The following is a 21,023-nucleotide window of genomic DNA, read 5'->3' on the forward strand; positions in this document are numbered from 1 at the left end:
CTTACGATTTAATACTTTCCTAAGTAGATTATTAAGCTTTTTGGCTTGAGGGTGGCCTCTTACATTTCTCATTGCATTTGCTCCACATCCACTGAATCAACTTCAAGTGATCGTGCTGGGCTGGGTATGTAATTTTAAAAAAGGTTAGATATTTCTGGACAACATGCTAGCTCTGAATTCTTTCCAAGGTGTATGCATGTAATCCCAAAATTAGTTTTACAACATGAAGATTTTGTAAAGTAATATGTTTGAGGTTGCAGTTTCCTCTCTTTGTCTGCGAAGCACATTAACTGTGATGAAATTTTACCCTGTCACACTGTTATTGTTCTAAAAATATTTCGGAATAGTTAAAGCACCCTAATGTTTTAAATATCAGAAATCATTCTTTCAGATATATAAGTTGTTTCTTTACCGAAACATACCCTACTTACTAAGTATTTTCCCCACGTGTACAAAACGGAAGAAAACCTTTAGTAAACAACAGCTCCATGATGTGCTTGTACTATACAATGATCCAGAAAATTCCAAAAACTTACATTTTACTCACAAAAGGTTATTGAATGGTGACCATCTGAACACTTTATTTTACTTTACATAGCTGTGTTAATGAACAAATATCTATTTGGGGGTCATTTACTACCAGTTAGTATGTGCTAAAGCTGTTAATGTTTATTTGCTGCAGAGCCCATTGTGTGCAATGGACTGTGCAGCAAATTTTAATGGCATTGGGGTCATTTTCTAAGAGCATTCACTATTTGTTAGCTAATCAAAATCTCTCCCCTCTCTGAGCTATGTCAAGTGTCATTCACTGTGGATATGTTATTTCTTTTTAAGATTAAGAAATTATTAGTTTTGAAGTTGCATCTGTTCTTAAGGATGCACAATATACATAGAATAATTATGGTGCATAAAGATAACTTAATATATATATATATGATTGTGTTAAGATTAAATATATCACAAATTACGGACATACTGTTATGTCCACAGATTGATGGGAAGAGGCACGGGATGTTCAATACTGTGGAATGGAAATCAGTTGAACAGCATGTATACATGTTCCAAAGCCATTGTACTGCAAAGTGTAGAGGTGTGCCAAAACTTCTTCACAAGAATTAATCTACCCTAAAAGGATCCACCTCTCTATTTCTGAAGAATGAGAAAAACTGCAGTGTGCCAGATCTGTCTATTTGGCAATAGCCAGGATTTTTGCTGATTATAAGCCTAACAACCAGTCTCCCTCTCAGAGCTGCCATATTTAAAATTAACAACCATTGCAAAAATACACCAACATGTGCATTTTGAAAAATCAACCATAAAACCTGGAAGAGAAAAGGAAGTTATTGCTTTATAAATAAGTAAATGTACTGTATGTGCTGTCCTTACAAAAAGGTACTTACATGGCTCTGAGAGAGTTCTACATGTATTAACTGGTTCTCAAGCTTTAGAGATTAGTTGTAGTTTATCCCATGTGCAGCTGTCTACTTGCTGTCTAATGTCCATTAGCTACTATGTGATTACAGGATAGATTTAAAATCTAATTCTTCCATTCTCTCTCTCTTTCTCTGCCAGCATCATCCTACACAAAAGATGTGTGACCAGACATTTTCAGGTGTTCAGTTTGGTCCTTGTTGTAAATGTAACAGAGAAAGACCCTTGAGAACAATTTACCTCAAAACTGAGCCCATCATCATCTGTTCCATATGCGTCGAGCTGGTACAGTAACAATGCTAGTAAACAACATGTGAGCCTGAAAATGCACCAAAAGAAATGTGAATTATTAGTAGCTCTTTTCTCCTCCATTAGTGTAAACACCAGGGGCATAGCCAGACCTCGGCGGTGGAGGGGTCCAGTTTAGCCCACTGACCCCCCCCCCCCGCATGCCTGCCACTTTGGACCCCCTCCCGCCACTGACCCCCCCCCCACCGCCGACCTCCCCCCACCGACCCTCCCCTGTTGCTGTCGCCAGGTACCTTTGCTGGCGGGGGTCCCCAACCCCCGCCAGCCGAAGTCTTCTTCAGCGGTGGTCAACTCCGGCGCTTTCACTGATGATCTGTTTCTGATGTCCTGACTCCTGCGTGCATGTCCTGTATGTAGCCCCGTGCTGGACATGCATGCAGGAGTCAGATCATCAGTGAAGACGCTGGAGTCAACCGGCGTTGAAGAAGACTTTGGCTGGCGGAGGTTGGGGACCCCCACCAGCAAAGGTACCTGGCGGCAGCAACAGGGGAGGGTCAGCAGCGGGAGGGGGGTCCAGAGTAGAGGGGGCCAGGGCTTAATCTGTGGGGGCCCATGCCCCCACCTAGATACGCCCCTGGTAAACACATTTTGTTCATGAAGTTGTTTCCTTTTTTATAATATTTCAGTACTACTACTTATCATTTCTATAGCACTACTAGATATACACAGCGCTGTATACAAAACATGTAAGAGACAATCTCTGCTCGACAGAGTTTACAATCTAATCAAGACAAACAAACAGGACAAAAAAGGGATTAGGGAGTTATTTATTGTGCAAGTGATTAAAACAAATATGAGTACTGAAGAGGTGACTGGCGAGTTAAGAGTTAAAAGCAGGCTGAAAAAGGTGGGCATTTAACCTAGATTTGAATAGGGCAGAGAAGGTGTATAAATTACTGACTCAGGAAGTCTATTTTAGGCCTACCATGAAGCAAGATAAAAGGAAAAGAGTGTAGAATGGGTAGTGGAGGAGAAGGGTCCAGCTAAGATTGACTTACCAGATGAATGGAATTCCTAGGGAGGGGTGTGAGGAGAGATAACAGAGGACCAGAGGAGCTGCAGAATGAATGCACTTCTAAGTCGGTAAGAAGAATTTGAACTGTATATGGAAACTGATAGGGAGCCAATGAAGTGACTTGAAGAGAAGTGTTTATGTAACTGTAGTGACACTGATGGAAGATGTCATGCAGCAGAATTTTGAATAGACTGAAGGGAAGAAAGATGGTTTAGTGGGAGACCTGTGAAAAGCAAGTTGCAGTAATCTTCGCGTGAGGTGATCGGAATGTGGTTTGGGTTTTGGTAGTGTGCTGTGAAAGGAAGGGACAAATATTGGTGATGTTATAGAAAGAAATGACAAGTTTTAGCAGTCTGTTGGATTTGTGCAGAGAAAGAGGAATCAAGGATGACCCCCAAGGTTACAAGCTGACTACACAGGGAGGATGAAGGTCGGTTTCAGATGACAGTGAGACATACAGGCATCAATGTCAGATCCGCAGGCTGAGACTTGAGCTTGGATTTCTGCTGAAATTTTTGGTGTGGAGAGGTAGACTTGGGAGTTATCAGTATAAAGATGATACCAAACAAAAACCATGGGAGGCAATCAGAACACCAAGGGAGTACACCAACTGATAGTGGGATAGCAGTGGAGGCGGCTCCCCAGAGCATACACTAAAAGTGCATTGGAAGAAAACCAAGACAAGTGCTTGAAATCCAAGTAAGGACAGTATATTAAGGAAAGGGAAATGGGACTTGATATACCGCCTTTCTGAGGTTTTTGCAACTACATTCAAAGCAGTTTACATATATTCAGGTACTTATTTTGTACCAGGAGCAATGGAGGGTTAAGTGACTAGCCCAGAGTCACAAGGAGCTGCAGTGGGAATTGAGCTCAGTTCCCCAGGATCAAAGTCCACTGCACTAACCACTAGGCTAGGTGATCAACAGTATCAAATACAGCAGATCAGTCACTTGATTTAGGAACTAGTGCAGTGGTTCCAAAACTTGTCCTGGGGGAACTGCAGCCAGTCAAGTTTTCAGCATATCTGCAATGAATATGCATGATTTAGATTTGCATGCAATGGAGGAAGTGAATGCAGATCTAACTCATGAATAGTCATTGCTTATGGTTTTTGCCTATGGATCTGATCCTTTGTCCATGTGATCTGCTCTCATTCTGATGGGCAGCTCAGGGTGTGGAAATAGGCCAGAACGGATGATGCTAAATGGAAGCACCTGAAATTCAGAGTTGAAATTCTCTCATTACATTGTTTGTCATGATAAGATCAGAGCCAGAATGTTTGTTGAACATAGGATGTGCCACGATGGGACAAATCAAAGGTCCAATAAACCTGCACCTTGCTTCTGATAGTGGCCAGTCCACACCACAAGTGCCCAGCAGGATCCTAAAGATGAGACCCATTCCTTTTCCCATAGACATAATAGTTTATGAAAGAAGAATCACCAGATTTAAAAAATCACTTTGGCATAGTGTTTCTCAACCCAGTCCTCGGGGCACACCCAGCCAGTTCGATTTTCAGGAAGTGAGTGGACATCAAAGTAGGCTGGGGGTCCAAGAGTGACATTGTATTTTTTGGTCACTGACTTTCAGTTGACTTAGGGACCTTTTGCAATTGACCATTTGCTGACCCCTGTCCTATATTATTGTAAGGACTGACCAATAACCCACAAGAAGTGGATGGAACATCAGTGCAGGACAGGCAAGCTTCCTGTCTTCCAGTCTCCCTTGTGGTCACTTGAAGAGTTTGCTTCTATTGGGTGGTCACCATAGGCGTAGACTGGGGGGGGGGCGAGGGGGGGCAATGCCCTCCCAAACGACGATGAGGCGCCGCCGCGCCATTAGTTAAAAAAAAAAAAAAAAACACATGCACGCACGCGCTCCTCTCCATCCGCTTGGCTTTCCTGCTCTCTCTGTCTGCGTCCCGCCTTCCTCTGACGTCAGAGGAAGGCGGGACGCAGACAGAGAGGGCAGGGAAGCCAAGCGGAGTAGCGGACGGAGAGGAGCGTGTCCGTCTACCCCTCTCTCTTCCTCCCTCCCTCCCTCCGCCGCAGGCAGCAGTCTTTTCCAGCGTTCCTGGCAGCAGTAGCGATGTACATGCTGCCTTTGGCTCTGCTCCGAAGCCTTCTCTTCAAGTTCCTGTTCCCGCATAGGTGGGAACAGGAACTTGAAGAGAAGGCTTCCGGGGCAGACCGAAGGCAGCGTGTACATCGCTACCGCTGCCAGGAACGCTGAAAAAGCTGAAGACTGTTGCCTGCGGCGGCGGAGGGAGGGAGGGAGGGAGGAAGAGAGGGGGTAAACGGAGTCACCATCTTGGACCTCGCGGGGGGGGGGGCGGTGGGGAGCAGAGGGAAGATGGATGGGACTGGGAGGGGTGGGAAGCAGAGGGAAGGAGCAGGAGATGAATGGGACTGGGAGGGGTGGGAAGCAGAGGGAAGGAGCAGGAGATGGATGGGACTGGGAGGGGTGGGAAGCAGAGGGAAGGAGCAGGAGATGGATGGGACTGGGAGGGGTGGGAAGCAGAGGGAAGAGCAAGAGATGGATGGGACTGCGAGGGGTGGGGAGCAGAGGGAAGCCTACTGGAAAGAAGACACTGAATAAAACAGAAGACACTGGGACCAAAGCGAATAGAAAAACTAAATGATCAGACAACAAAGGTAGATAAAGTATTTTATTCATAATTTATTAATTGAAATGTGTCAGCTTTTTGAAATGTGCATCTGTGATATTTTGCCTGTAAATTCAATTCCTTCCTCCACATTAGCATATTCATTTGCATATGTATATATATGCAAATGATATGCTAATGTGCTCCGCCCATTCTTTGCCCCCCCAAATGAAACAGTCAAACTACGCCTATGGTGGTCACCATGAAAAGGAGCCTCGGTAGTGACCTGTAGCACTGACTCCCCTCAGGCCCAGGACCAGGCCATCTTCATTAAGAGCTGTAGGTGTGGTGATTATAAATTGCGGGTCCCTTCCTATCACTGGTAATGGCCACAGCAGATTTCTCTCTACCATCTGCCCAACAGGAGGAGGGCACGAGAGAATGTAAGGGAACCCAGGAAGTTTATGGAGGGGAAAGACAGCAGCATGAAGAAATGGGGTAAGAGAAAAAGGTTGAAGATAGAAGAGAGATGATATGGAGAGGGAGCCACACCTAGCCAGTCAGGTTTTCAGGATACCCACAACGAATATCCATAAGATAGATTTGAATGCCCTACCTCCATTGTATGCAGATTAATCTCATGCATATTCATTGTGGTTATCCTGAAACCTTACTAGCTGGATGTGTCCTGAGGACTGGTTTGAAAATCCTTGTTCTAAGGTAGGAAACTGCATGAGAAGGAAGGGAGGAAGAAGAAGAAGGGAATGTCATGTTTCATCTTTGCTTACACTTTATGATGTCTATTAAAATGTTTTATTGCATACTGTGTTGACATTGTAATATAGCATACTATGCCATACCTTGTTGTTACTCTAATTTTTTTTACTGCTGTAATGTCTATTGCTTATGTTTGATTTATTTTTGCTGTATTCCTTCAGTGAATTCCTTCAAAAAGGAGGTAAATAAATCCTAATAATAGATAAGTAAGTAAGTAAGAATGAGGGCAGGAGAGCAATAGCAGGATGGAGAAAATGACAGGATATGATCAGAAAGATAGGTGAAGGAGAAGAGGACACAGAGGAAGCTGAGGGCATGAAAGGTGAATGTGAAAAATTTGAAAACAGAAGGAAAGAGGAGCCAGAGCAGGTGTCACTCAGAGAAGACCCAAAAGGATCCAGCACAGAATGAGGATAAATCAATGTTTGACCTGTTTGTAAGTAAGGGATGCAATCATATCAGCAAAAATCAATTAACCAAAGTAAAGAAAAAGGATGATAGAGGAGAGGAGGAGAGCTTCAATAGGGGAGGGAGCAATAAAGAAAGAAGGGTGGAGAGGCAAGGGCAAAATGGTGCCCCTGGCAAGGGCTGCTTTGGGCACCTCCTTCTATTTTAGTCTTGTGTTAGTGCAGACTGCCTGCAGCAGCACACAGGTCATTTGCCCCTTCATGCTTGCGTTTTGTGACAGTCCCAGGGGTGGACTGAGGGTGGTCTGGGCCCCCAGCCCAGCTGCTGCCAGACACCTCCCATACCACTACGCTGCTGCCCCCCTATCGCTGCTGCCAATGTCCTTGCTACCCTGGTCCTTTCCTGAAAGGCCCTGGTGGTCTTGTGGTCTCTGCAGGGGGGGGGGGGGAGGGAGCATGTTCTTTCCTGTCTGCTGCACTGCCACTATTCCTCTGCCTGCTGGTACCCTGCCATGTTTTCAAAATGGTGGCTGAGACTTCCCACAGTAGTCTCATGGGTCTTGACAGTCTCGCAAGAGTCTTGGCTGCTGATTTAAAGTACAGTGGTGCCAGGCAAGGGGAATAGTGGTAGCACAACGGGCAGGCAAAAACATGGTCCCTCTCACAGAGGCCACTAGATCACCAGTGGTGTGTCTTTAAAGGTAAGACCGAGGAGGGCTGTAGAGTGCAGCGGGCATCCGGGCAGAGCCTCTGGGCCTTTGGACACTGCCCGGTTGCCTGACTGGTCAGTCCACCCCTGGACAGTCCTGAAGTGGGGTACCAGGGTGAGAGGAGAGCAAATGGACAGAATGATCATCAAGATCATTGTACCATCCATTTTTGACTCCCAAACCACTGCCATAAATCTTGGAAAACTATTTATTTAGGGGGGGTGGGGGATTTCCTGATTTTTTTCAGTGAATCTATCTTTTGATCTTGGCATGTTGTTATACAGGAAATATCCTCACTCCATCTCCCCTCCTCTGATAAGATTAAGCCCAGAGTTGAAAAAGAGGTCATATCTGTTTAGGAGCCAAGCAACATACAGAGGGTATTTTTAAGCCAGAGGTTTTCAACTCCATGCTCAGGACACATCTAAGATCTAGCCAGTGAAGTTTTTAGGATATTCACAATGAATATGCATAAGATACAGTTGCATACAATGGCAGTAGGACATGCAATTTCTCTCATGCATATTGGATGTCCTGAAAACCTGACTGGCTGTGTGTGTACCAAGGACTAGGCTGCCAGTCCTTGGGACACACCTAGCCAGTCAGGTTTTCAGAATATCTACAATAAATATCTATAAAATAGATTTGAATGCCCTACCTCCACTGAATGCAAATTAACCTCATGCATATTCAGTGCAGTTATCCTGAAAACCTGACTGGCTAGATGTGTCCTGAGGACTGGTTTGAGAATCCTTGCTCTAAGGCAAGGGTTCCCAAACCTGGGCTGAGGAAACCTCAATAGCCACAATATCCATGCGATAGATTTGCATAAAAAAGGAGATAGTGTATACCAAACGATCTCTAGATTATTAATTGTGGGTATCATATGTGTATTCTAAAAAATTGAGTGGCTGGGTGTGCCTAAAGGATTGGGTTGAGAACTTCTGCTCCTAAACAGAACAAATGAGTCTCTAAGTCTGCTTCTCAACCCAGTCCTTCGGGCATACCCAGCCAGTCAGGTTTTTAGAATATTTATAATAAAAATGTATAAGATACATATACATGCACAATCTATTTGGTATGCGAATCTATCTCATTCATATTCCTTGTAGATATCCCGAAAACCTGACAGGTTGGGTGTGCCTAGACGACTGGGTTGAGCAGTAACTGATGCAACCGCGCCATGCAATAGGTGACTTTGCTGCGTTTGGTCAACTTGATGACGTCCTCGCGTCCAATTGGCCGGGTGTGTCAGCTAGTGTCACCGCGGGACGTTCTTTGGGGTTCTCTGCGGCACGAGCCCAGGGACCGGCGGGGCACCCCGCCTTTTCAGTGACGTCAGAGAGGAGGGGTGGAGCTTGCAGTAGCCCGTTGGGCCCTGAAGCGGGCGACGGATGCGGCAGCATCTTTCTCCTCCCGCTGCTGCAGCTGCTGCTGGTACCCGGGAGCGGGGCATCGAGTGACTGCTTGTTTCGTTGCCGGCTCCCTCACTAGCTCTGTCTCTTTTTTTTTTTTTTTTCCTTGCAAAGATGGCAACCGAAGCGCTGCATGAGAACGAGACCCTGGCATCGCTGAAGAACGAGGCGGAGAGCCTGAAGGGCAAGCTAGAGGAGGAGAGGGCCAAGCTGCACGATGTGGAGCGTGAGTATGGGAGGGGGGAGAGACGCTGCGCTCGCGCATCTATAAACAAGGAGGCTGCAGAAGCAGCTGTTGCACATCTGCTCGCTGTGGCAACTTTAGCTGGCTGGGCCAGAACTAGGCAGGGAGCTTGAGATTGGAAACATGGCGCAGGCAGCTGCTTGGTTTTGAAGTTTAACATCAAAACAATAGGAAGAGGGTAGGTTCGCTTAATGTAATAAACAGAGTATTGCTTCGTATAGAAAATGGGCAGAACTGGAAATGCGAATTCATTTCCTTCATGGTTTTTAATTCCTACCAGAGGTGCTGTTCACTCTGAGAAGTAATGCCCGCACAGGCTCACCGATCCTTGAAAGCCAGTTGACTTTGTAGCTCCAAAGATGAAATAAGGGTTTAATGAGCTCTTGCAATATTTATGAATGGCACTCCACTGCAAATGTGTGAAGCTAGTAATGTGGGCGTCAGTGATCATGGCAAAAAGTAAGGGAATGCCAAAGAATAAGGCCACTTGTGTACAGGAAGAGAGCAATTGCTTCCCAGTGTATCCTTTGATTATATCCTATTCCTCATGAAGGACATGAGTCACTCATTAGAAAATCAGACACACCACTTTATGTTGGATCTGATATTATCTAGGGAAGAGTTGGAATGCAGTTATGGAGTTCTGTGATGAACTGGCAGAGGAATTTATGGCCATCCACTGTTTCTGCTTATTAGGATATGAAACCTATTAGAAAAATGTGAGTGGTAGGAAAGTACTTACTGTACTGTTTATCTGAGCTTTGGTGAGTGCATTTATATTATTGTAGAACAGCAGCAGCAATGATAGGAAAACCAGCATGCTTTTTTGGTAGCTGTGCCAAAAATATTTATAAAAACTTATGTGAAGCTAAAGCTGTTCATATTGTCAAACTAATGAATGTTATATGTTGCATATTTTAAACAGGTATATCTCTAAATAAGATTAATCATACAATGTGTTCAACTAAAAGTTTGAAAATAAATGAGAAAGATATGATTAACCCCCCCCCCCAGTCAAAAAGTATAATGAGAACTACTTGTACAAACATAACATTGATAAAGGATTGAATCAAAAACAGCAAATATACCAAACACAATATCAAACAAAATTCTAACAATAAGCGAAAAGACCTCAAAATTTATACAGAGGAGACTCATCACACCATCATGTGGTAAAAAAAATCTCCACTACATTTTGTAATATAAAATAAATAATCCAACTCCTTTATAAAAATGTTCAGTCATTTGAAAATTCCTGTGACCACCCGAACAGCTGAATTGCACAGTCTCTCATATAATAAACCCTTAGCTCAGTCCAGTAGCCTATGGTTGCAATGTGTTTCTTCCCTTTCCAAAGCATCTATTGAAAATGCTCCAAGATAGAGAGGCAAATAGACAAATCCAAAACCCGACAGGGAGTTGTAGTTTTGAATTTTCTGCTGCTTCAGGAGCAGCTCAACTCTGTTCAGTCACTGTTCTGACTGTTTCCAAATAAAAACCAGTTAAACATTTTTCTTCATCACTTCAATATCAAATAGCTAACATTTGGAATTCCTTATCTTTATTTCTGCGATGCTGCCCACATTTATTGTCTAGGAAAAATTTGAAAAGCTTTCTTTTTTTTTTTTTTTTTACAAAGCAGGCCTTTGTTTCTTAGTTTCTTTAATTTGATTTATGTGTATATATAGAATATATGTTTTGATGCTTTTTCTGGTAATTTTATTTGGTTACTGTAATTCCCAGACACGTTAGTTCTGGTTTCTTTTATTGTAACCCGCCCTGAACTGCATACGTAGAGGCGGGATATAAGACATGATGTAATATAATATCTAACATAACTGCAATATAACAAAATAGTGAGTGACCCAGTGGTTAGAGCAATAGGCTGAGAATTAGGGGAAACCAGCTTCAAATCTCCCTTCCCTTGTTGATTTTCATTGGGGCTCATTTTCAAAGCACTTGACTTATGGTATTTTATGTTTCTAAGGGGTCCTTTTACTAAAGCATACTAACGGATTTAGCACACGCTAAGACACTCATTAAATTTCTATGGACATCTTATTATTTAGCACATCTTAGTAAAAGGACCACTAAGTGCTTTGAAAATGAGCCCCATTGTGACCTTGGGCCAGTCACTGTGGGCTAGAGTTACAAAAGTATGCTACAGGTATTGGTGTACATTATTAATAAATGCACCCCACTGCATGAGTGGGATCTGTGATAAATAGATGGTAATGCATGTTAGTACCACTAGCCTGTTGTCTTAGGTATCTACTTAGGACTCCTTTTACAAAGCAGCAATACCAATTAGTAGCGCTGAATGTGAAGAAGCCCATTCAATTCCCGTGAGCTTCGTCATATTCCATGCATGCTAATCAGTAGTGCCGCTTTGTAAAGGAGTCCTTAGATTGTAAGGTCTGTGGGGAAAGGTCTTATTGTACTTGAACTCTAGGAATGCTGTAAGGTATATAAAAATGATGGAAGAAAAAAAAAAATAACAGATTTTGTCCAGCTTTTAACTTAAGCTCTTATTAAGTCTGCAGTGCTGTGCTCCCCCCCACCAAATATATAAAAACTTTAAACAGTGGAAGATGAAAGTAGTTGAATTCCAAAATACTTTCTTTCTAAATTGGAATCATAATATCATTGTAATGTTCTCAAAATGAAAAATAATAAATTGAGCCCACTGAGTGCGTGTACGATAGCTGGATAGCTCGCTTATTTTGGGAAAAGGTAAGTAGAAAAAAAATGTAGAAAATTCCTGATTTTATAACAGGTTGCCCATGTGAGAAGTCCAGAAAGGTGGCTGTTTTATAAAATAAACTTAAGCACCTGTGTATCTTTTTTTCATAGACTAGACTCCCTGATCCAGCCCTGGCAGCCTGCAAAGACTGATGCTCAAATTGACACCTGCTTTGAAATTGGTTTAAATCTATACCTGTCAACCACTGAAGGCATTCCTTGAGGCAGCCTAGCATTCATACTTTGCTGTACTCCACCCCTTTTTCTTGGGGGAAAAAACTATTAAGAAGTTTTAAATAAGACTCACCCCCTTTGGAGGAAGCAAGATAACGTGCATAAACTTTTCTTGCACATGCCCTAGAGCTCTCCTGCTCCCAGTAGCAGCTGCAGAAATAAGGTTGTGCACAGTTTTCCCAGGGAAAATGCCCTCCCCTTGCATCTTTCCAGTGCCCACAACCTTAGGTGACCTTTGGGTCACCAGTCTTTCTTTACCTGAAACCCCTGGCTGTGGGATCCTTCCATGCCCTTCAGTGCCCCTTGAGAATCCTGCTTCAAACCCCTAAACAACAACTTGGCACTGGGGTGGAGACTGAAGGCCCTGGCAACTCCTCGCTCCTGGACCCAGTAAATGCAACATTTCTTTCCTCCCCATTTCTCTCTAGATCTGTTTCTGTCCACCACCAAAGGAAAAGAAAAAAAAAACCCAACTTGCTTTAAACCCTGTTCTCAGCACCAAGAGACAATCAGTTAATTAGTGCAGCTGGTAACTCTTTCACAGACTGAACTGGGACTCCTTAATTAAAGCAATTAGTCCCCTGCTAAGTCACTACTGTTTCCAGGCTTTCTCTCCACCCTGGAGCTGTTGATGTAATAGCCCATTGCTTTGTGGGACTTGTGGTCCAAAACTTCTTTAAATACAACCTTTTTATTCTAATTCAGTTTCTTACAGTGGGAGATAACTACAGAGATGCCAAGTTACCCAGTTCCAGACTGGAGAGTTTTTGAGCTTATATCCCAAAGCAGTGGGAGATTTATAGTACCAGCCCTTTGAAATTAGTGCTGCAACTTCCATAATGCACCATGTTGGGGTCATCAGAAAGGCAAACACAGAAGAAAGCGGACCTCCGCAATGGAAAAACCAAGAAAAGAACACAGCAAAGGTGACAAGATGGATGACGCCAAACAAACTTCTACTGGACTCAGAAAAAAGTTCACAGCATGAGTTTATTCTTAAAAAATTGGACTCGACACGAGTCGTGTTTCGGCCGTTCAGGCCTGCCTCAGTAGTCCCTGTATGGCAAAGTGCTATTGGTTCAAGAACAGTGACGCTCACACTGTCATCAAGAAGCTCAGAAGTTTTCTTTCTCCATTTTCCTAAGGTGGTTTTAGAGTAATCCAGTGTTTGCACAAGAGTCTCCTTATGAGAACCAATAGCACTTTGCCATACAGGGACTCCTGAGGCAGGCTTGAACGGCCGAAACACGACTCGTGTCGAGTCCAGTTTTTTAAGAATAAACTCTTGCTGTGAACTAGTTCTCACTTCCCAATACAACACAAATAACTACCCTACCATAACCACACCATACTGCACACTCCCTATCTGAGAAAATCTGAAAATTCTTGGAGTCACTATTGATTGATACCTCATACTCGATACTCACGTGAAGAATACAATGAAAAAAAATGTTCTACTCGATATGGAAACTCAAGAGAATAAAACCTTTTTTCCCAAGAAACATCTTCCGTACCCTAGTACAGTCATTAGTAATAAGTCATCTGGACTACTGTAACACTTTGTACGCAGGTTGTAAAGACCAGACCATTAAAAAACTCCAAACAGCCTAGAACACCACAGCCAGACTCATCTTTGGAAAAACTAAATATGAAAGGGCGAAACCTCTAAGAGAGAAACTACATTGGCTACCACTCAAGGAATGAATTGAGTTCAAGATCTGCACAACCGTCCACAAAATCATCCACGCAGACGCCCCACTCTATATGTTAAACCTAGTGGACCTACCACCTAGAAACGCCAAAAGATTGGCCCGCACACAGATGTGGAACGCATTACCCATGGCCCTGAAAAATATGGATAATCTAACCAGCTTTCGCAAATCTTTGAAGACATATCTCTTCAACAAAGCCTACTAAAGACATCCTTAATAAATCATTCCTCAAACTACTCAGGTGCATCAAAAACACCTCTCACAACACCTACCTTCACCCTATTATCGACTGTATTTAAGATCATGTAATGACTGCATCATAACAACACTCTGTAAGCCACATTGAGCCTGCAAAATGGTGGGATAATGTGGGGTACAAATGCAATAAATAATAATAATAATAATAAATGAGGTCCTTATATGACATGACCTCCTAGTGGTAGAACTGCAAAACTACTGCTAGGGGGTTGCTGGTGCCAGATTGTTCCTTCCCCAGAACAGATACTAGAGACTTCAACAGATAAGCCTGAGGGGACCTACAGGAGGATGGGTGGTCTTTTGGATATAAAGGGGAGAGTGTTGATGGGAGGGTTTGAGATGGGGGGGGCTAGGGGAGAAGATTCCCTGAAATACAAGGCCCTCCTTGTGACTGTGGGCAAGTCACTTAACCCTCTGTTGCCCCAGGTACAAAATAAGTACCTGTATATATGTAAACCGCTTTGAATGTAGTTGCAAAAATACCACAGAAAGGCGGTATATCAAGTCCCATTTCCCTTTCCCTTTCCCTTTAAGATGCTACCAGGCAGTATGAGTTTGCAAGATTGGTCACAAGCTGCATTATTTGTGTACTGCAGTGGTTAGTAACCTGCAGTACTGAGATACTGCAGGTTAGTGATTCCCACAGTAACAAAGGTGGGCTAAAAGCTCAACTTCTATCGCACCTTAATAACTATCCCCCTAAATCATATGCGGATTGTGAGAAATTTCACTAGAACCTTGGGAGACTTGAAGACTGGGCATCCAACTGGCAGATGAAATGTAATGTGGACAAGTACAAAGTGATGCACAGAAGGAGGAATGACCCAGATTATAGCTACATGATGCTAGTTCCACATTAGGAATCATCACCCAAGAAAAAAAATCTAGGTGTTATTGTGGACAACACATTGAAATCTTATATTCATTGTATAGCAGCAGCCAAAAAAGCAAACAGAATATTAGGAATTCTGATTGATGATGTATTTGTGATGTGTTTTGATTTTTCTGTTTTCTGTATTTGTTCATTGTATTGATAAATGCAGGCTAAAAATAATTAATTTAATCTAATCTAATTAGGAAAGGAATAGAGAATAAAACACAAAGTATTATAAATACCTCTGCATTGCTCCATGGTGAGACACTGAGTATTTTGTGAGGTTCTGTTCGCTGCATCTCATAAAAGATATAATGGAATTAGAAAAGGTCCAGAGAGAGGTGAAGATGGCTGAGGGAAGTTATGCTAGAGATCTACAAAATCTTAAGTGCAGTGGAATGAGTAAAGGTTTGGATAATTTCCTAAAAGAAATGTCCATAAGCCATTATTAAAACGGACTTGGGAAAATCCACTTCTTCCTTAGCGTCCCTCTGGACCAGCCCAGGATTGAACTGATGGGTTGTGCACACCTTCCAGCAGGTGGAGACTGAGAAACCTCTGACTCTAGAGAGCCAATAAGAGCCCTGGTCATGTGACCCTTGACTCAGTATTCTCAGTCTCCAGCAGGTGGTAGGAGGTGAGCCCATTAGTCTCTCTCTCTCTTTCTCTGACTTAAAAAAAGAAAAAAAAAAGAAAAGTCCTTCTGTACCTGGGAATCCAATTGTAGAGGCTAGGCAGATAGGAGTCTTTTCTTCTCCAGCCTCTGGGATGTTAAACTCTGGTGTCCTCGGGTCCTTCTTTGGGAAAATCCACTGCTTATTTCTAGGATAAGCAGCATAAAATCTGTTGTACTCATTTGGAATCTTGCCAGGTACTTGTGACCTGGATTGGCCACTGTTGGAAACAGGATACTGGGCTTGATGGGCCAGTCTGTCCCAATATGGCAATGCTTATTTTCTCTTTTGAAAAGGTTAAAGACTAGAGTACACATCATTAAGTTACATAGTAGTACACTTAAAACAAATTTGAGAAATTACTTTTTCACTCAATACATAGTTAAGCTCTGGTATTCATTGCCAGAGGATATGGTAAAAGCAGTTAGCCTTGGACAAGTTCTTGGAGGTAAAGTCCATAAACTGTTATTAAGGTAGATCTATGTAAAGCTACTGGTTGTCATGGTTTCTTATCTCTACTGTTTCCAGCATATGGTGTCTCAAAACTGGAAAGCAAAGTATTTGTTAAACTAGAAAGCGATCTTTCTTTTTTCGTCATGAGCAAAGGGACATTAAAAGAGGTTGGCTGTTATTTACATAATTAGATGTGTTTGTGGGTCATACTGTAGATCCATTGCCCTCTTATAAGTGTTTTATTTGGGAGATATTATATCAAATGTGAGAGAGAAAGAAATGGAAAGTCCTGTGCCCCACTGTAGAACCTCCTAGGATTTTGTTTTCAGTTTTCACGTGTCAAAGTAGAAATCTGGTTCTACTCTTTCTGATGTAGTACATTCCATTGCTGTCGATTGGGGTGTCTGAAAGGCCATCGTGGTTTAATTAGGAAGCTCCTAATATAATCATTAATCAGCTTCAGCAGCCTCCTTCCTACTATGCCGCGGCACTTTCCCTGTTAATAAAGGTTCTGTTATCCTAACACCAATACCAAAAAACAATTCAATCGCCATAACTGATGTAACAAGCTACAGACCAGTAGCCTCCATTCCTTTGATGATAAAGGTGATGGAAGGAATAGTAGCAACACAAACAATGGACTACCTTTCACATTTCTCCCTACTACACAAATTACAATCAGGTTTCAGACCATGCTATAGCACCAAGACTGTCCTTACTACCCTAGTATCAAATCTCAGAAAAGAAATTAGCATAGGGTCTAAGATCTTAATAATGCAATTCGATATGTCTAGCACATTCGATGTAGTAGATCATAATATCCTACTAAATATACTAGACAACTTTGGTATATGTGGCACAGTCCACAAATGGTTTCAAGGATTCCTGAAATCAAGGTCTTGCGAAGTGAAAATGAAAGGAACCTTATCCTCTCCTTGGTCACTGGACTGTGGCATCCCTTAGGACTGTCCTTTATCGTCCATTCTGTTTAATGTAATGATGTCACCACTAGGTAACAGACTAGAAACAGCAGGATTCAAAACATTCATATATGCTGACGATGTTACCATATATTAACCCACAATATATTACTAACACTCCTCGGCCACTTCGGGATTGATGGAAATGTACTTAACTGGATAAAGGGTTTTCTAACCACCAGAACTTACCGAGTAAAATCAAACTCAAACATATCACCACCGTGGAAAGCTACCTGTGAAGTACCTCAAGGATCACCATTATCACCAATACTCTTCAACATGATGATGATCCCACTGGCAAAGTCCTTATCCAACCGAGGCCTCAACCCGTTCATCTATGCAGATGACGTCACAATCTACATTCCCTTCAGTCATAATTTGACAGAAATAACCAATGAAATTAATGACGGCCTGAACATCATGGACTCCTGGACAAGCTCTTTCCAACTGAAACTGAATACTGAAAAAACACACTGCCTCATCCTCTCATCTCCACAAACAAGTACAAGCCCACAATCATAAACACCTCGGAATACTGCCTCCCTACCTCAGACAGCCTAAAAATCCTCGGAGTCACAATTGACCGCAACCTCACCCTTGAGAGCCAAGTAAACTCCATAATAAAGAAAATGTTCTATTCAATGTGGAGACTTAAATGAATAAAACCTTTCTTCCCAAGGGAAATCTTTCGAAACCTAATACAATCAATGGTCCTAAGCCATGCAGATTACTGCAATGCAATCTATGCGGGATGTAAAGAACAACTCGCAAAAAAACTCCAGACCGCCCAAAACACAGCTGCCAGGCTGATACTTGGTAAATCACGCTTCAATAGTACTAAACCCCTCCGAGAAAAGTTGCACTGGCTCCCAATCAAAGAATGGATCATCTTCAAAATCTGCAACTTTGTCCACAAAATCATCTACGGCGTAGTCCCAGGATACATGACAGACCTCATAGACCTACCAACCAGAAACAGAATCGGATCTTCACGATCATACCTAAACTTACACTACCCAAATTGCAAAGGACTTAAATACAAAACAACTTATGCATCCAGCTTCTCTTACGTAAGTGCACAACTATGGAATGGACTCCCAAAGCTGTAAGAGAAATCCATAACCATCTAAACTTCAGAAAATCACTAAAAACCAACCTCTTCAAAAAGGCATACCCCACTGATCCAACGTAAATCCCCACATCCAGCAACACAGCACAACCAATGATCGTACTGACTAATATACAATCCTCATTCCCTTCTACCTTCACGGTGCCTGACACACTCCTACCTCATCTGACCACAATACAACCTTGTATTTGTTATCAACCGACTGGCGAACATCTTTATGGTATTATGTAAGCCACATTGAGCCTGCAAATAGGTGGGAAAATGTGGGGTACAAATGTAACAAATAAAAAATAAAATATACATAACCTTCAAAAAGAACATTGAAGACATCTTACAAAAGGCAAAACTTGACTTAAATTTGATGGAAACCTGGGCCTCAGAATCCAAAGTAAAGCTAAGTAAAGAAAAAAACTAAATTCATGGTCATCACCAACCTATTTGACCAAAACAACTACAACAGTTTCACTCATTGATAATAATCTGAAAATTCTAGGTATAATTATAGACTAACATTTAACATTTGATACTCAAGTTTCCTCAGTAATCACAAAATCTTTCAGGTCTCTTTGGAAACGAAAAAGGATCAGAACCTATTTCTCATCAGAAATGTTCAGACTATTGGTACAATCATTAACATTATCCCAATTTGATTATTGTAATGCCATATATGCTGGCTGTAAGGAGTACCTGTTGAAAAAACTCCAAACAGGTCAACACTCCAGCCAGGTTCATATTGTGAAGAATAAGGGGCTGTCCTATCCTGGGTAGGCCACTAGGTGGTGCTGTTCCCATAACAATGGGGGGAAATGCTTATGCTTAGGATGAGTCACTAGAGGGAGCCAGTAGGGGGAAGGTCCAGGTGGAGGTCGCTAGGACCTGGGAGAGTCCTGGGTTGGAAACAGGTGAAGGTTGTTATGGGCTGGTTTCTGCCTGGAATTAGGGGGAAGAGCCTAAAGGGGCGTAGAAGCTAGTCACCCATTTTATATCTGCCTGAGTTTGGAAAGGAGGAGAAGAGAAAGGAACTGGAGTGCTGGCAGCTGAGGAAAGAGGATTCTCTGAAGGTACTGGCTGGGCTCTAGAGAGACTGTTGTGTTAATCTGTTGTATATAGAACTGTGTAAGAAGACCAAGGAACTAGCAGCCAGGGGCTGGAGGACAGAAGGCTGTTAGCACTGAGCCCAGGTGTCTATGGGGGTGAGGCTCAGTGGGAAAGAGTTTTAAGCTTGTGGTAATGTTTTAAAGCTGAAAGAAGGGAAGTGTTGTAAGCTGGAAGAAGTGTGCCTCAGCGGGCTGGAATAAAGAGCTGATTGATGAATATGCTGTATTGGATGAGTAATTTGCATCTAATCTGCATATTCCCTGGAGCTCACCCTGAGTGAAAAGGGGCCCAGGATCTTGAGGTTGGAGTGTTCAGGATACTGGAAAGTGACCGGCTGGAGTCCTGCTTGGGAACCAGAGGCCAGTGAGGCCTGCTGGAGAGCGGACGGAGAAGCCTCGTCTTCACAATATACATGTCTCTTGTTTTGAAAGTGCTTCCCCTTTATTAATCAAATTACACTGTCTTCCCATCAAAGCAAGACTCACTGTCAAATTTTGTACCTTTATCTTTCAAATACTAAATGTCACAACTCCAGACTATATGGTACCATTAAGAAACATACCTCAAAGAAACACTAAATATGAGGCAAGAAACTATCTGTCTATACCTCCCAAATTGCAAAAAAGTGATCTACAAAACTGACCACTCTGCAGACTTCACTCACCTAGGAACCAGATGGTGGAACTCCTTACCACCCAAAATAAGACATATACAGGAATATACTAGATTCTGCAAACTCCTCAATTCGTTCCTATTCAAACAAACCCTCACAAAGAACAACCGCATCTGAAACAATTAATTATTACCTGAATTGGTTATTACTCTATTTACCATTAACTTTCTCTTTTCTTCATGTACAATTTCTCATTCATAATAGATTTTCTAAATGTTAAACATCAATATCTATCCCACTATGTTTATGATAATTGTATTGTAAAATTGGATTCTTACAACAAAATACTTTCTTATGCATTATTCTTTGTTATGTATCCTATACTGTTTACTTTAAGCCACATTGAATTCAAACTTGTTTGGGATAATGTGGGATATAAATGTCATAAGTAACTAACTAAATAAATAAATTAGTAGACAAAGTGGAAGTGGAACTGTGGAGCTGGAAGAGGGGCGGGTGGGAGAGGAGGAGCACCAACAAGAGAAAAGGGCCTGGATTATGGAGTGGAATAATTATTTGGTCTGCTGCAAGCTTACCCACTCCCCTATTTTTCCTCCAGGCTGCCTGGAAGGGAGTGACTAGAGAAGAACACCCCTGGTTCTTTAGAGAAGGGGCGGGTGCAGAAAGCCTTGTGGTGGAGCTGATTTAGCATGTGGCTGTACCCCGAAACTATTGCACCTAAACAATTGTGTTATGCTATAAGCAATGACCATGCATTCAGTGGTGTACCAAGGGGGGGGGGGGGGCGGTGGGGGCGGTCCGCCCCAGGTGCACGCCGCGCGCCTGTCGGCTCTTCATTTTCATGCTCCCCTTGCCCCGGAACAGGTTACTTCCTGTTCCGGGGCAGAGGGAGCATGAAAACGAAGAGCTGGCAGGCACGCGGCACCCCCCCCCCAGCGGCGTGCACCCGGGGGGGGTCTTTCGCCAGGGGATTGGGGGTTCTTTCACCGGGGGGGGGGGGGGGGGGGGGCGCTGCACCCGGGGGGCGGGGCGCATCGGTGATCCGCCCCGGGTGTCAGCCCCCCTAGGAATGCCACTGCATGCATTGCTTATAGTATAACAATGACCATGCATTGCTTATAGCAAAACAGTGGAGGAGTGGCCTAGTGGTTAGGGTGGTGGACTTTGGTCCTGGGGAACTGAGGAACTGAGTTCAATTCCCACTTCAGGCACAGGCAGCTCCTTGTGACTCTGGGCAAGTCACTTAACCCTCCATTGCCGCATTGAGCCTGCCATGAGTGGGAATGTGCGGGGTACAAATGTAACAAAAAAAAAAAAAT

At 42.9% G+C, this 21,023-nt stretch overlaps 1 protein-coding gene across 1 annotated transcript in view; it reads left to right on the forward strand.

Moving 5' to 3' along the window:
- Positions 1-1,590: 1,590 nt before the first annotated feature.
- The window catches only part of GNB5 (G protein subunit beta 5), a 125,894-nt gene continuing 106,461 nt past the window's right edge, over positions 1,591-21,023 (forward strand). Inside the window, exons 1-2 of the mRNA XM_030189311.1 lie at positions 1,591-1,716; positions 8,787-8,898. Of these exons, the coding sequence (XP_030045171.1) occupies positions 1,591-1,716; positions 8,787-8,898 (238 nt within the window). The remainder of the gene's footprint in view (positions 1,717-8,786; positions 8,899-21,023) is intronic.

Source organism: Microcaecilia unicolor, chromosome 1 (genome assembly GCF_901765095.1).
Source record: "Microcaecilia unicolor chromosome 1, aMicUni1.1, whole genome shotgun sequence".
In the NCBI taxonomy this organism is placed as follows: Eukaryota; Metazoa; Chordata; class Amphibia; order Gymnophiona; family Siphonopidae; genus Microcaecilia; species Microcaecilia unicolor.